Source organism: Garra rufa, chromosome 15, assembly GCF_049309525.1.
Source record: "Garra rufa chromosome 15, GarRuf1.0, whole genome shotgun sequence".
NCBI classification, from domain to species: Eukaryota; Metazoa; Chordata; class Actinopteri; order Cypriniformes; family Cyprinidae; genus Garra; species Garra rufa.
The window spans coordinates 14,026,386-14,039,103 of record NC_133375.1 but is presented as its reverse complement, the minus strand read 5'-3'; the positions used below and the strand labels follow the sequence as shown (position 1 = coordinate 14,039,103).

The window sequence follows — 12,718 nt, the reverse complement described above, 5'->3', positions numbered from 1 at the left end:
TATGTTATGGTTATTGTGTAATTACATCCAGCTGGGAGAGCACACTCAACGGCTAGGGTTTGTTATGCCAGTGGGAAAATGAGGCTTATCATAATCCCCTGCTGTGTATTTACTAGTTATGTTTACTTTTTGATTTGACAAAGGACATGTTAGATTTAGATAAGAGTGATTCTTCGTTGAAGAGCTTTTCTGCGCCCCAGGATGGTTTTAAAATGAAAATGGTTTCAAATGTTTTTAAAAGCAGTTGTTCAATTTTAAAGCATGTGCTTTATTAGCTTTGCTTTTTGTGTCTGTTTAATGGCTTTTTTCGTCTTGAGTGTTGAAATGTTACGTTTGTCTGAATTTCACCATTTTGGAATTTTAACTTCCACTTTATATTTTATACTAAAAATTTTTTAGGTTAGTAGCAATATAGCAGTCAGAAAGTTTTATTTCAAAAACAGTTTTCCTTTTTATAAAGTTATTGACCGCTAGTTAAATTGTGTTAAAGGTTTATCCAGCCGTTTCCCCTAATAAGTGAAAAATGTCATGACATGTATTATCAATATTCCACACTATCACATACACTACAGTTTATTTTGAATTTTTAAAATATGAAATATGAAAAAATAATAATATTTGTGACCCTGGACCACAAAACCAGTCTTAAGTAGCATGGGTATATTTATAGCAATAGTCAAAATCATTGGAATATTAAGTATTAAGATATTAAGATCATGTTCCATGAAGGTATTTTGTAAATTTCCTGCCGTAAATATAGCAAAACCTAAATTTTGTTTAGTAACATGCATTGCTGAGAACTTCATTTGGACACATTTAAAGCTGATTTTCCTAATATTTAGATTTTTTTGCACCCTCATTTTCCAGATTTTCAAATTGTTGTATCTCAGCGTATTATTTATTCAGCTTTCAGATGATGTATAAATCTCAATTTAAAAAAAAAATTGACCCTTATAATAGATTTTATGGTCCTGGCTCACATTTTATTCTGCAAAGTTGCATTAAATTAAGAAAAAAAATTGCAGTTTCTGGAAAAAATGATAACTTTGATAATAATAAGCAACATTTCATGAGAGCCAAATCAGCATATTAAAATGATTTCTGAAGAATCATGTGACACTGCTGAAAATTCTGATTGGCCATCATTGGAATAAATTACATTTGAAAATATATTAAAATAGAAAAAGTTTTTTGTTATTGTTTTTAAATTTGTTATATTTCACAGTATTACTGCCAGTGTTCAGTTACTTTTCTGTAACTTGTAATGCATTACAATATTGAGTTACTCCCTAAAAAAGTAACTAATTACGTTAGTTACTTTTTATGGAAAGTAATGTGTTACGTTACTTTTACATTACTTTTTAAATCTGGGCAGGGTTTGCTTTATTTTTAATATAAAAAGTTCTGTTTTTTGCAAATGTAAAAGCCCTTTCACACCAAAAGCCTCAGGCTTGAGAAGAAGTAAATTCTCGTCTGTACAGTAGACCGCAGGAGGAGAAAGTTCAACACTCTTCAGCAATAAAAAATGGAAAAAAAAAATTAGTTTATCTTGAGTAATTTTTGCTTATTAGTATGGTTGCATTTGATCATCGAAGGTCAGCAGCAAAGACACTGGTTAATAAAATGGGATTAAATACATAAAGGACATTTGTATTATTTACCATTTAATTATTGCAGTTTTGCGTCATATTCTGAGTTGCATTTCAGTGTTTTTAATCATTTTGAGAAATACTGAATTTGTTTTTTGTGAGTGAGATGAATTAGTCTAGAACTAAAGTAACATCTTACGCCTGATTTCTAGAATTATAAGTAACTAAGATATTTTCTTGTAAATTAAAAAGTAATGCGTTACTTTACTAGTTACTTGAAAAAAGTCTCTGATTACGTAACTCAATTTACATGTAATGCATTACCACCAACATTACACAAAAAATTACACACCCCAGACTTTTGAACAGTAGTGTATTTTACCAAAATTGAAGGTATAATTCCCATAATTAGATCTTCGTTCTGGGACATGGAAATGTTTTAACATGGATAAAATGCATTAAAAGCGGCCAGAAAGCCGCAAATTGAAAAATTAAGTGCCCCGAAAATGCTTTACCAATTAAACCACACTTAACGAATCAGCTGGCATTCATGTCCTGCCCTCTTACGATGTTTCCCATCACCTCTTTTTTTCAGGTGGAGCCAATAACAGCTCGGACACCGAGAGCCTCCCTTCCCCACGCTCCTCAGATGACAGCAAGGTCAAAGAAGAGGGCTCGGCACGGCCCAAAACTGCATCCAATGCCACTTCCTCCTCATGCTCCACGGACAAGGACATGGCAGCTATGGAGACGGGGCCGGATGAAAAGCCAAACGTGGAGAAAGGAGAAGGCGAGCAGGCAGTGAAGCAGGAGGTAAAAACCGAGCCTGGGGAGTTTGGTAAGGAGGCAGCAGAAGATAAGAAGCCTCCTGCCCTCGAGGTAGAGGACAGCAAGAAAGAGGTCAAGAAGAAAGAGCATGGAGGAAAGAGCGGAGCTCAAGACAGCGACTCCAGCGCCACATGCAGCGCCGACGAGGTGGAGGAGACGGAAAGCTCCGACAAGAACAGGTGAGAGTGTGCATGTGTGTGTTTGAGAGCGTTAGTTGATTGGTTGCTTGGGTGGGGTCTGATGTGTTTTGTGGTTAAGGAGGCTGGGATTGTTGATTTGTCCTGTAGGACTCTATTTTTTCCATGACAGCAAACACTGTATATGTTGGCCGAGCCAGGGGAAACATTAGCCTCTGAGCTTGCCAAACATAACAGAGCGAGAAGTGTGTGTGTCTGTCTGGCTGTCTTTTGTGTATTTTGCATTTTACATTTCCATAAGACTGCATGTGGAAAGTCTATATTTGTTTATGTGTGGTACGATGATGATTAAGAGTGTGTGTTTGTGGTTTTGTGGCATTAATGGGCTGTTTACAAAGACAGTAAATAAGAGAGAATGAGGCTCTGACCATATTAAGCAATAACTCTTCTCCACTCTTCTCACTCTCAACACAATGACGTCTGCTAGGCCGAGTTTGTTGAGTTTCGCCCATGATGGAGTGATCTCTTCTCCAGTTCAGAAACCGCTGGACCTCAAACAGCTCAAGCAGAGAGCAGCCGCCATACCTCCCATAGTAAGTACCTACCCGTACCAACATTCGTTTTTTTTTTCCCAATCACTTGTGGCTTGAATTTCATGTGGTTTTCGTGTTAACAACTGGCATATCTGGCCAGATTACACAGATTAGCATCTTCTCTCCATGTTGCCATAGTTACTAAGGCTGTTTTTATTCCCATGAGATGCTAGTTTTCCACCTCTGCTCTTAGCTGTTCAGACACTCATGATGAGCTAACAGCCAGAACGTCGGGGATCTGGCAAGAGGAGAGGTGTGGAAATTGATATGCGCTTTTTTTAAGAGAAGCTCGCATTTTCCTTCTATTCCTTGCATAATTGTTTTACGTGACTTAAACGGTGTGCGTTTAAGACTGCATGTAAATGACCTCTGTTATTATTGATTAGCCTTTGTGAACATCACCCTGTTTAAAGACAATGATGTGGACGTGGGTGGTCATTAGGGGTATGATAACACTGTATTTGTTGTTTTAATGACGTTTGAGATGACATTATCAAGTATGAGTGAGATGAATTAATGCATGTTCACATTTAGTCTGGAACTAAAGTAACATCTCCTGATTTCTGAAGTTAAAAGTAACTCGGATATTTTCTTGTAAATTAAAAAGTAATGCGCTACTTTACTAGTTATTTGAAAAAGGTAATCTGAATAACGTAACTCAATTCGTTACCACCAACACTTTGTAAAAAAAAAAAAAAAAAAAAGCGAAATCATGTCTGTGATGTAGCCTAATATAATGCTGTTCAAATGCCCCAAGAAAGTTCAAGGTTTTTGTTTTATATTTATGTAAAATGTAGTTAAGCAGTATCACACAAGCCAGAGTTTCCCAAATATCAGAATTATTTCACGTGATATGGACCTTTTTCACATTTCCGGGTTTCTCAGCAGCGGAAGTCGTCATAGTAGGGTTAACTTTTAGAGCAGTGAATAGGAGAGTACTACAAGTATATTTTTTGCATTCCCATTTGCTCAAATAGCAAAAGAAAAACTCCATGATAGTATTTTCATGGCTTTCAAAAAAAAAAAAAAAAAAAAAAAATGAGATAATGGAACTAGGGCTGGGCGATATGACGATATTATCGTATATTGACGATGTCTCGTAAGTATCGCAAGAAGTATAGCAGAAACAAAGAAAAGTAAAACCAGCCTTTAATAATTAAGGCCAAACTGAACATGATGTGTGTTTGTGCATGTCAGCAATGTCGTCTCGGTGGGGGCGGGGCTTGGTGGAGGTTGGGCTTTGGTAGGCGATGTTATCAGATATCGTGATATTTTCCAAGGCGATTATCGATAAGATTTTTTGGATCTATGTAGTTTTATACAATTTACTGATTTTATACCAATCAATAAACGTTAAAGTTAAGGTTCCTAATATTGTTTTGGGAGTCTACTACAATAGGTTTAGACAACACTTAGTTTTAGTTTTCTCAAAATATGCTTTTAATATCACCTTGTTTTCCAGTGTTTCTCAAACAATTTATTTGAAGCAGTTCTAAGATTCAGTTTGTCTTAACCCCCTTTTTTGAGCCTATTCCGCTCTGATTCGTCAGGCGACCCAGTCTGTTGGTCTGATTGGTCTACTGCATAGATTGCGTGTCAAAAACGATATGCCCATTGCCATAGTTCCTTATTTTAAACTAATGCAAGGTCAAACAATGCTTTAGTTTTCTCAAAATATGCATTCAGTATCACTAATGATTCTCAAATGATTTCATAGCAGTTCTAAGATTCGGTCTCTCTAAACCCCTTCTTTCTGTAAGCCTACTCTACTGTGATTGGTCAGATGACCTGGTCTGTTGTGATCAGTCTCCCATGTACAGTGCATGTCAGAAACTATACTGTCATTGCTATAGTTCTGTATTTTGACTGCTCAATAGACATAAACATCTATTATTTATTTATACTTACAGTTTGAGAGCCAGCTGGGTTAAATAAACTGGGTACTTACCCATCTTTCAAGAGCAGGCGTTTTGTGAATCCCGCGATAAACTCCCAGAGATTAGAGAAGCAGCCATCAGTAAAATTGTGTTTCAGAGTGGGTTAAGTTGTTTGTGGCTGGCCAACGTACAACGTAGGTTCACATTATGCAAATCTACGATGTGTAGCCTTAACGAAAGTGGGATTTGAATTACTAACGACTCATTCAGGCTGTTAGGAGTTGATTCTTTCTATTGGGAGACAATAACTGTATTTATCGTGCACTTTTTGCTTTACAACTTTGCATTCACACACAGCTATGTTACACACCGCATAAAATGCAGTATTCGAAATGGCATAATAGGGGCACATTGTCTGTTTAGCAATATGCAACAATGTTTTGTTACTCAATGAATTCGCTTTTTTAAATTGGGTGAGTCAATGATTCAATGACTTACTTTGAGTACAAGCACTTTGGTTGTATAGCTTGGTGTATACTCGCCACGTCAGCACAAAGGTGCACACAGCAGAAATGAGGCTAATACTGTGGAAACAATGGCAGACAGAGGATTTGGTTTTTAAGCGAAATGTGAAAGTGAAGTAAAAGACTGCTGCTTAAACCAGAAAAGACGAACTTGTTGGTTTTCTTGGTTCTTGGTTTTCAACCACTTTAGTTTTACTTTCCTTTTTGTTTTCACTCTGAAAAGCCTGTTATCTTTACAGTTTACGCTGTAGAGGTTTTCTTTGAATTTTCGATTAATTGGATTTCATAGTGTTTGCTAAAATGTCTCACCATGCATCGTCTTATTCGATTTTAATTGTTTTATATGCTAGTTTGTAGCTTACTGTTTATTGTTGTTGTTGTTGTGCTTTTCATTAAGAATAAAAGTGAAATCTGTCTTCCAAGCATTTGTTCTCTTATAGCTCTTATAGCAAAAGAGGAACTCCTGTTCGACAAATTCACGTATTATACAAATGAAAAAGTCGAATGTTAATCCCACTTTTGTTACCATATAACTATAAAGCATTATAATGGAAAAAACTATTTATCCCCATGCAAAAAAAAGTGCAACCAACATCATGTGTTGGTGTGACCAACTAAGAAAGTATTTCCAACAGCAGTGCAACCAGTGGGAAGAATGAGTCTAGAACCTTGAATCTGTTTAATGAATGACTCAATGGCTCACTCATTAAGACAGTGACTTGCCACCATATGATGTTTACAGCTAGGTAGATGATGTTTAATAATATTGCTCTTGTAAAGGTTAAAAAAAAATCCTGAAAATGAATAGCTCTCCATCTTAAGATGTAATTTCCTTTGGGAGTCAGCTGTCCATGACAGGCCAAAACTAGCCAAGGTACCAGCACAAAAAACACTAAGCAAAATATTGTATAAAGTATGTATTTGTTTTTTTTTTTTTTTTTTTTTTTTTTTTTTTTTTAACAATATCGCACACCCCTATCAGGCATGTTTATGTGCTTAAAGTCGTGTGAAGGTGGTTTTTGAACATCAGATTAGTCCTCTTTAATTTAATTTTTTCTTGTGGTGCTTTGAATTTGATTAGCAACATGTAAAAGTATAATTGTTGTTTAATGAGCATTTTGTGTCTGTGCTTGTAGATGCCAGAGGTGTCGGTAGCAGGACGTGATAGCCGGCCCGGGTTGCTGGGGAAGCAGCAGGCTATGCCCCACGCTCTTGCATTGTACCAGCAGCAGATTACCATGGCACATGAATCTTCCCAAGAGGCCAAACAGCAACAACCACAGCCAACCAAATCTCAGCATAACACAGGGGGCGGAGACTCCAGCAGCCCACGGGTCAGGACTCGCAGCCCTGGTGTCTCTGACAGAGACAGAGAAGGTAAGCTGCTTTCTGTTCTGTATCCCTCTGTTTAATATCCTTTCATCTATTTTCCTCCCCAGCTTTCTCAACCACCATCGTTTTCATCGGTTGTGTTTACTACATCATTTAAAGGAGAAGTTCACTCAGAACAAAAATTTACTAATAATTTACTCACCCCCTTGTCATCTAAGATTTCTCTTCATATAGACTTCTTTTGTGCCTGCGAGTTTGAACTTCCAAAATTATGTTTAAATGCAGCTTCAAAGGGCTCTAAAGCTGAGGAAGAAGGGTCTTATCTAGTGAAACGATTGGTTATTTTCTCAAAAAATTAATTCATATGCTTTTTAAACCTCAAATGCTCATCTTGTTTAGGTCTGCGTGAACTATGTATTCCGGTTCAAGACAGTTAGGGTAGGTTGAAAAACTCTAATCTCATTTTCTCCTCCAACTTCAAAATCATCCTACGTCGCTGCAGAAGTACCGACCCAGTGTTTACAAAGTGAACGTGCAAAGATCATCAAACACCCTTTACAAAAAAAGGTAAAACAGCGATGTAGGACAGTTTTGAAGTTGAGTTTTTCGACATACCCTTACTGTATTGAACTGGAATACACAGAGTACATGCAGAGCTAGACAAGACAAGAATTTGAGGTTAAAAGTATATAAATTGTATTTTTTTTTTTAAATAACCGCTTCGCTAGGTAAGACCCTTCTTCCTTAGCTGGGATCGCTGGGATTAGCTGAAGCTGCATTTAAACTGCATTTTTTTTATAAGTTAAATCTTGCAGGCATCATAAAAGTCCACTATATGGAGGGAAATCCTGAAATATTTCCCTCAAAAAAACATAATTTCTCTACGACTGAAGAAAAAGACATGAACATCTTGGATGACATGGGGATAAGTAAATTATCTGTAAATTTTTGTTCTGGAAGTAAATTAATTCCTTTAAGCAATATCTGATGTGAGTGTCTGTCTGCCTTTTTGAGCGCTGTAAAGAGTGTTTGTGACCCTAGACCACAAAACCAGTCATAAGGGTCAATTTTTTTAAATTGATATTTATACATAATCTGAAAGCTTGAATAAGCTTTCCATTGATGTATGGTTGTATAGAATAGGACAATATTTGGCCGAGATGCAACTATTTGGAGATCTGAAATCTGAGAGTGCAAAAAAATCTAAATATTGAGAAAATCGCCTTAAAAGTTGTCCAAATGAAGTTCTTAGCAATGCATATTACTAATTAAAATTAAGTTATGATATATTTACAGTAGGAATCAATAAAATCTATAATTTTGACCCATACATTGTGTTTTTGGCTATTTCTAAAGAATATGCCAATGCTATTTAGGACTGGTTTTGTGGTCCAGGGTCACTTATATTAAAAAAGGACATTGTATTCGGTCAAGACCCGACAACCTAGTGAACAAACACAGTTCATGTAATCGATACCTTAGTAACAGCCTGATGTGTAACAAAAAGTGGTTACAGGTTTTACAGGTGCATCACATTTATTGTTGTTTGGCAAATTTTCACAGGCAAAATCATTTCAGTAGGAATCCACATAATCATGAATTTCACATTATGGCAAAAGATTTCCTCACACAAAGTCGCAAAGGGTTCAAGTTGGTCACACAGATTGTCCACGTTGACCAGAAAGCTGCTTGGTTTGAAAGTGTGAGCTGTGGTTCATTCATCGCTACACTATTGACCATAGAAAATGAATCGTTTTGCCTGCAAAATTTTGCTGTCATTTTGCATATGTGATCCTCCTAAACACAGAAAAAGGAAAAACTCGACTTTATGAAATATTAAAACCATCTTAAACTATACTAAAATTAAAAAAAAACAAACAATATACAGCAAAATAAGGTCTGTTTAAAATGTTCAAATAACCTAGCTAGTGTTCGTCTTCTGAAGACAAAACATTAGGGAGCACAATAGATTTGTGACCATAATAGAGCCAAGATAAAGTCATACCATGATTGTTATTTTGTCCATCAGACTTAATTTCATATCTATTACGCTGCTCTTTGGCAAACTTGGTACTGAAAGATCATTTGCAGAATTCTGCCAGCAAATATGTTTTGTATAATGACAGCTAAAGTGTATAATTGACTTGTTGCCCCTGGCCGTCAATTTCCTACATGGCTGTGCCAGTTTGTGTATCTCTCGTACCACTCTGTGGCCTCTTTCCTCTTTTAAAGTAAATCCGTTTCAAACCATATCAATATTTCTTGTACTTATTTGGGGATTAGAATAATAAAAGGGATAAAGTACACTCAGCACATCAAAATTTAGACTCACTGTGCATTGTCCCTTACTTAAACAGTGGTTTTCTGTATATTGTTTACTGTATCTTGTTTTCGGTGTAGTTTTTTTTTTTTTTGTGTTATCATATAATCTCAGTTTTATTACATGTCGCTTATGGGAGAAGAAGTCCTCAACAGGGACGTTTCACTACATTAAACAAAGATTATTATGGTGTTATTTAGTCTGGGCACTTAGCGCTAAGTTATGTTACAAAACTGCTCCTTTCGAGTACTTTGGGAGAAAGTCTCGGGTCATGGCCATGTGATGAGCTGCAGTGTGTCTGTCCCTGCAGAGCTGGAGGGGAACGAGAGATGGCTTCAGGCTCTGCTACATGGATTACGTAGGTTTCCACACTACACGCATACTCACTATTGGAGCAGACTCTAATCAAGCGTGTTGATTTCTGGGAGTGTGAATGATTCGCAGATGTGTTTGCATGCCGCTACGCTCGCAGATTCTAGCTTACAGAGTGCTGATTATTAGCCTGATCTGTTAATGTGTATGAGGAATAACTGCTATCTGTGTGTTTTCACACTGGAGATTGCTGCTTTTGATGCAGGGGTTGTGATGATTTGAGCTTGGACATTTTCACCTTCGGCAAATAAGAGTGATATGGAATGCTGTCCAGTAATTGTCTGTTTGACAGTCACCTTTGCATGATTTTGTCCGTGTGTGCAGATAAATCTCGGGCGTTCTCTCCTCTTGCGGACGGTAAAAAGATTCCTGCGGCTGAGGACATGCGGGCTGTAGGTCTAGGCCGGCCAGTGATGTCACCATACCAGCTCTCTCCCAGAGACATGGCCAAACTCAGCCATGAACAGCTGCTACACTACAATCCCTGTAAGACAATATAGCCTGGTTAATTAAGTCAAGAAGAATAATAGTTATTATTGTAAAATACTATATACACTGCCGTTCAAAAGATTTTGAATGTTTTTTTTAAAGCGTTCTCTTATGCTCATCAAGGCTGCATTTACTTGATCAAAAATACAGAAAAAACTAATATTGTGGAGTATTATTGCTGTTTAAAATTTTTTATATATATGTATTTTAAAATATTATTCATTCCTGTGTTGCAAAGCTGAATTTTTAATAAGGCATTACTCCAGTCTTAAGTGTCACATGATCCTTCAGAAATCATTCTAATATGCTGATTTATTACTTTTATAATCAATGTTGGAAACAGTCGTGCTGCTTTATAGTTTTTTGGAACCTGTGATTCTTTTTTCAGGATTCTTTGATGAATAAAAAGTTAAAAAGAACAGCGTTTATTCCAAATTCCAAGTTTTCTAACAATATAAGTCTTTGCTGTAAATTTTGGTCAATTTAACACATCCTTGTTGAATAAAAGTATTAATTTCTTTCAAAAAAAGAAAGAAAAAAAATGCTGACCACGAACTTTAAATGGTAGTTTATATTGTTACAGAATATTTCTATTTTAAATAAATGCTATTCTTTAAACTTTTTGTTTATTAAAGAATCCTGAAAAAAAAAAAACGATGACAGGTTCCAACAAAATATTAAGCAGCACAACTTTTCTGAACATTGGTAATAAATCTACATATTAGAATGATTTCTGAAGGATCATGAGTCATAAATTACATTAAAAAAAAAAATTTTTTTTTTTACATAGAAAACAGTTATTTTACATTTGAAATGTTTTTTTTTTTCTGGATTTTTGATCAAATGAATGCAGCCTTGGTGATTAGAGTTAAACTTTTGAGCAGCAGTATGCTTTGGCAATATACAGTATATAATAACATTGTTAGAAAAGCTCAAAATAATTACAATTATTTAATCAAAAAATACAGTAAAAACTGTAATTTTAGAAATTATTACAATGTAAAACAACTGTTTTTTTTATTTAAATCATTGAAACTTAAAACTGCTTTTTTAAAATCAAAATTATTAAATTAATTTAAATAACATTAAAAAAATAATTTAAATGTAATTCATGTAATTGCAAAGATGAATTTTCATCATCCATTGCAGTCTACATCAAACCATGATACGTTACCATGTAAAAATTTGGAATAATATTTTTTAAGGTAATTAATACGTTTCAGTTAAGACATTTGTTTAATTACAGAAGATTTCTATTCCAAATAAATGTTGTTCTTTTGAACTTTATATTCATCAAAACATATTAATCAAAAAACAAATCAGCATATTAGATTTGTATAGATTTGTAAAATAGAAAACAGTTCTTTTAAACTGTAACATTTCACACTATTACTGTTTTTACTTTATTCTGTATTTTTGATCAAATAAATGCAGGCTTGGTGAGCAAAAACATTTCTTAAATAATAATAATAATTACTAAATTCATAATAATAATAATAAATATAATAATAAAAATATATTCTCGTAATTATTCCAAGTTTTTGTCCAGTAGTGTACATAATACAATGAATAGTTTCTTGACTTCATTATTAATCTTACTAAGATTATATATATTTTTAATCTCTGTCTTTCAGCATTAGCTCCAAATCTACAGCCACAGGAGAGAATGGCTGCAGTGCGGCCTCTCCATATCCCAGAACCCCCTCCACTTATCTCCTCTGCTAAACCTGGTGGATCCATCACGCAGGTAAGATCAGCACAGAATCTCTCACAGCTCCAATGTTCTTTAGAAGTCATATAACTGGGACCTATCATCAGTATTATGTGTAATAATAACAAAGTGTTTTATTGCTGTGTTATGAACATGAACATGCATGGTATACTTGGTTTGTATTGCAGGGTACTCCGGTGCAATTGCACAACCCATCTCATGGCTCCGACCATGGAAAAATCCCAGCACCAGGATCCCTGGCTCTCTCCTGGATGGACCAGAGGAAAATGGGTGAGTTTTAGTCATGATTTCGTGATCTAACGTCAGCTGTCTGTTTTCCATATCTAACATCGCTTTCTGTCTCCTCAGGAGGGTTTCCAGTGGTTAAACAGGAGCAGTTGTCTCCACGTGGGGCCGCCTCCTCTCAGGCTGAAAATCTCTCCTCACAAGACAGCGCTACGTCACGGGGTGAGTTTGGGACAAATCCTTATCCCTAATCTCAATACAGAGATTAAAATGCAGAAATAAGGTTCATGAATAGATTGAAAGCGTTAGCTCTCTCTTACAGGCCCCATGCCAGCTGTTCAGGGTGGCAGCATCACGAAAGGCATCCCTGGCACACGCGTGCACCAAGAACCTTCCATATCATATCGAGGAGGTTCTATCACTCAGGTAAGAAGCTTACGTCTGCCCACACATTTAAGAATCACATTTATTTAGGCTGATTATAATTTGTGGTTGACCTACATTATGCAGCATGTTTTCCCTCACTTGAGCTGGTGCATTGGCTCTCATGTGTGTGGAAACTCAAGGCAAGCTTGCCGTTTGCTGTGTAACATGGAAAATGCACTGTCAACTTGGTTCATATTTTTCGGCTGCATCTGTGCCAGTGCGTTTTTCTGTTACATGATGTTCTCATTCTTGGAATCCACACTTTATGGTGAGC

At 35.9% G+C, this 12,718-nt stretch overlaps 1 protein-coding gene across 1 annotated transcript in view; it reads left to right on the top strand.

Moving 5' to 3' along the window:
• Nucleotides 1-12,718, top strand: part of ncor2 (nuclear receptor corepressor 2) — a 57,815-nt gene that overhangs the window by 23,682 nt on the left and 21,415 nt on the right. Inside the window, exons 11-19 of the mRNA XM_073819610.1 lie at nucleotides 2,185-2,596; nucleotides 3,042-3,147; nucleotides 6,685-6,925; nucleotides 9,511-9,558; nucleotides 9,897-10,058; nucleotides 11,696-11,808; nucleotides 11,961-12,063; nucleotides 12,142-12,240; nucleotides 12,341-12,444. Of these exons, the coding sequence (XP_073675711.1) occupies nucleotides 2,185-2,596; nucleotides 3,042-3,147; nucleotides 6,685-6,925; nucleotides 9,511-9,558; nucleotides 9,897-10,058; nucleotides 11,696-11,808; nucleotides 11,961-12,063; nucleotides 12,142-12,240; nucleotides 12,341-12,444 (1,388 nt within the window). The remainder of the gene's footprint in view (nucleotides 1-2,184; nucleotides 2,597-3,041; nucleotides 3,148-6,684; nucleotides 6,926-9,510; nucleotides 9,559-9,896; nucleotides 10,059-11,695; nucleotides 11,809-11,960; nucleotides 12,064-12,141; nucleotides 12,241-12,340; nucleotides 12,445-12,718) is intronic.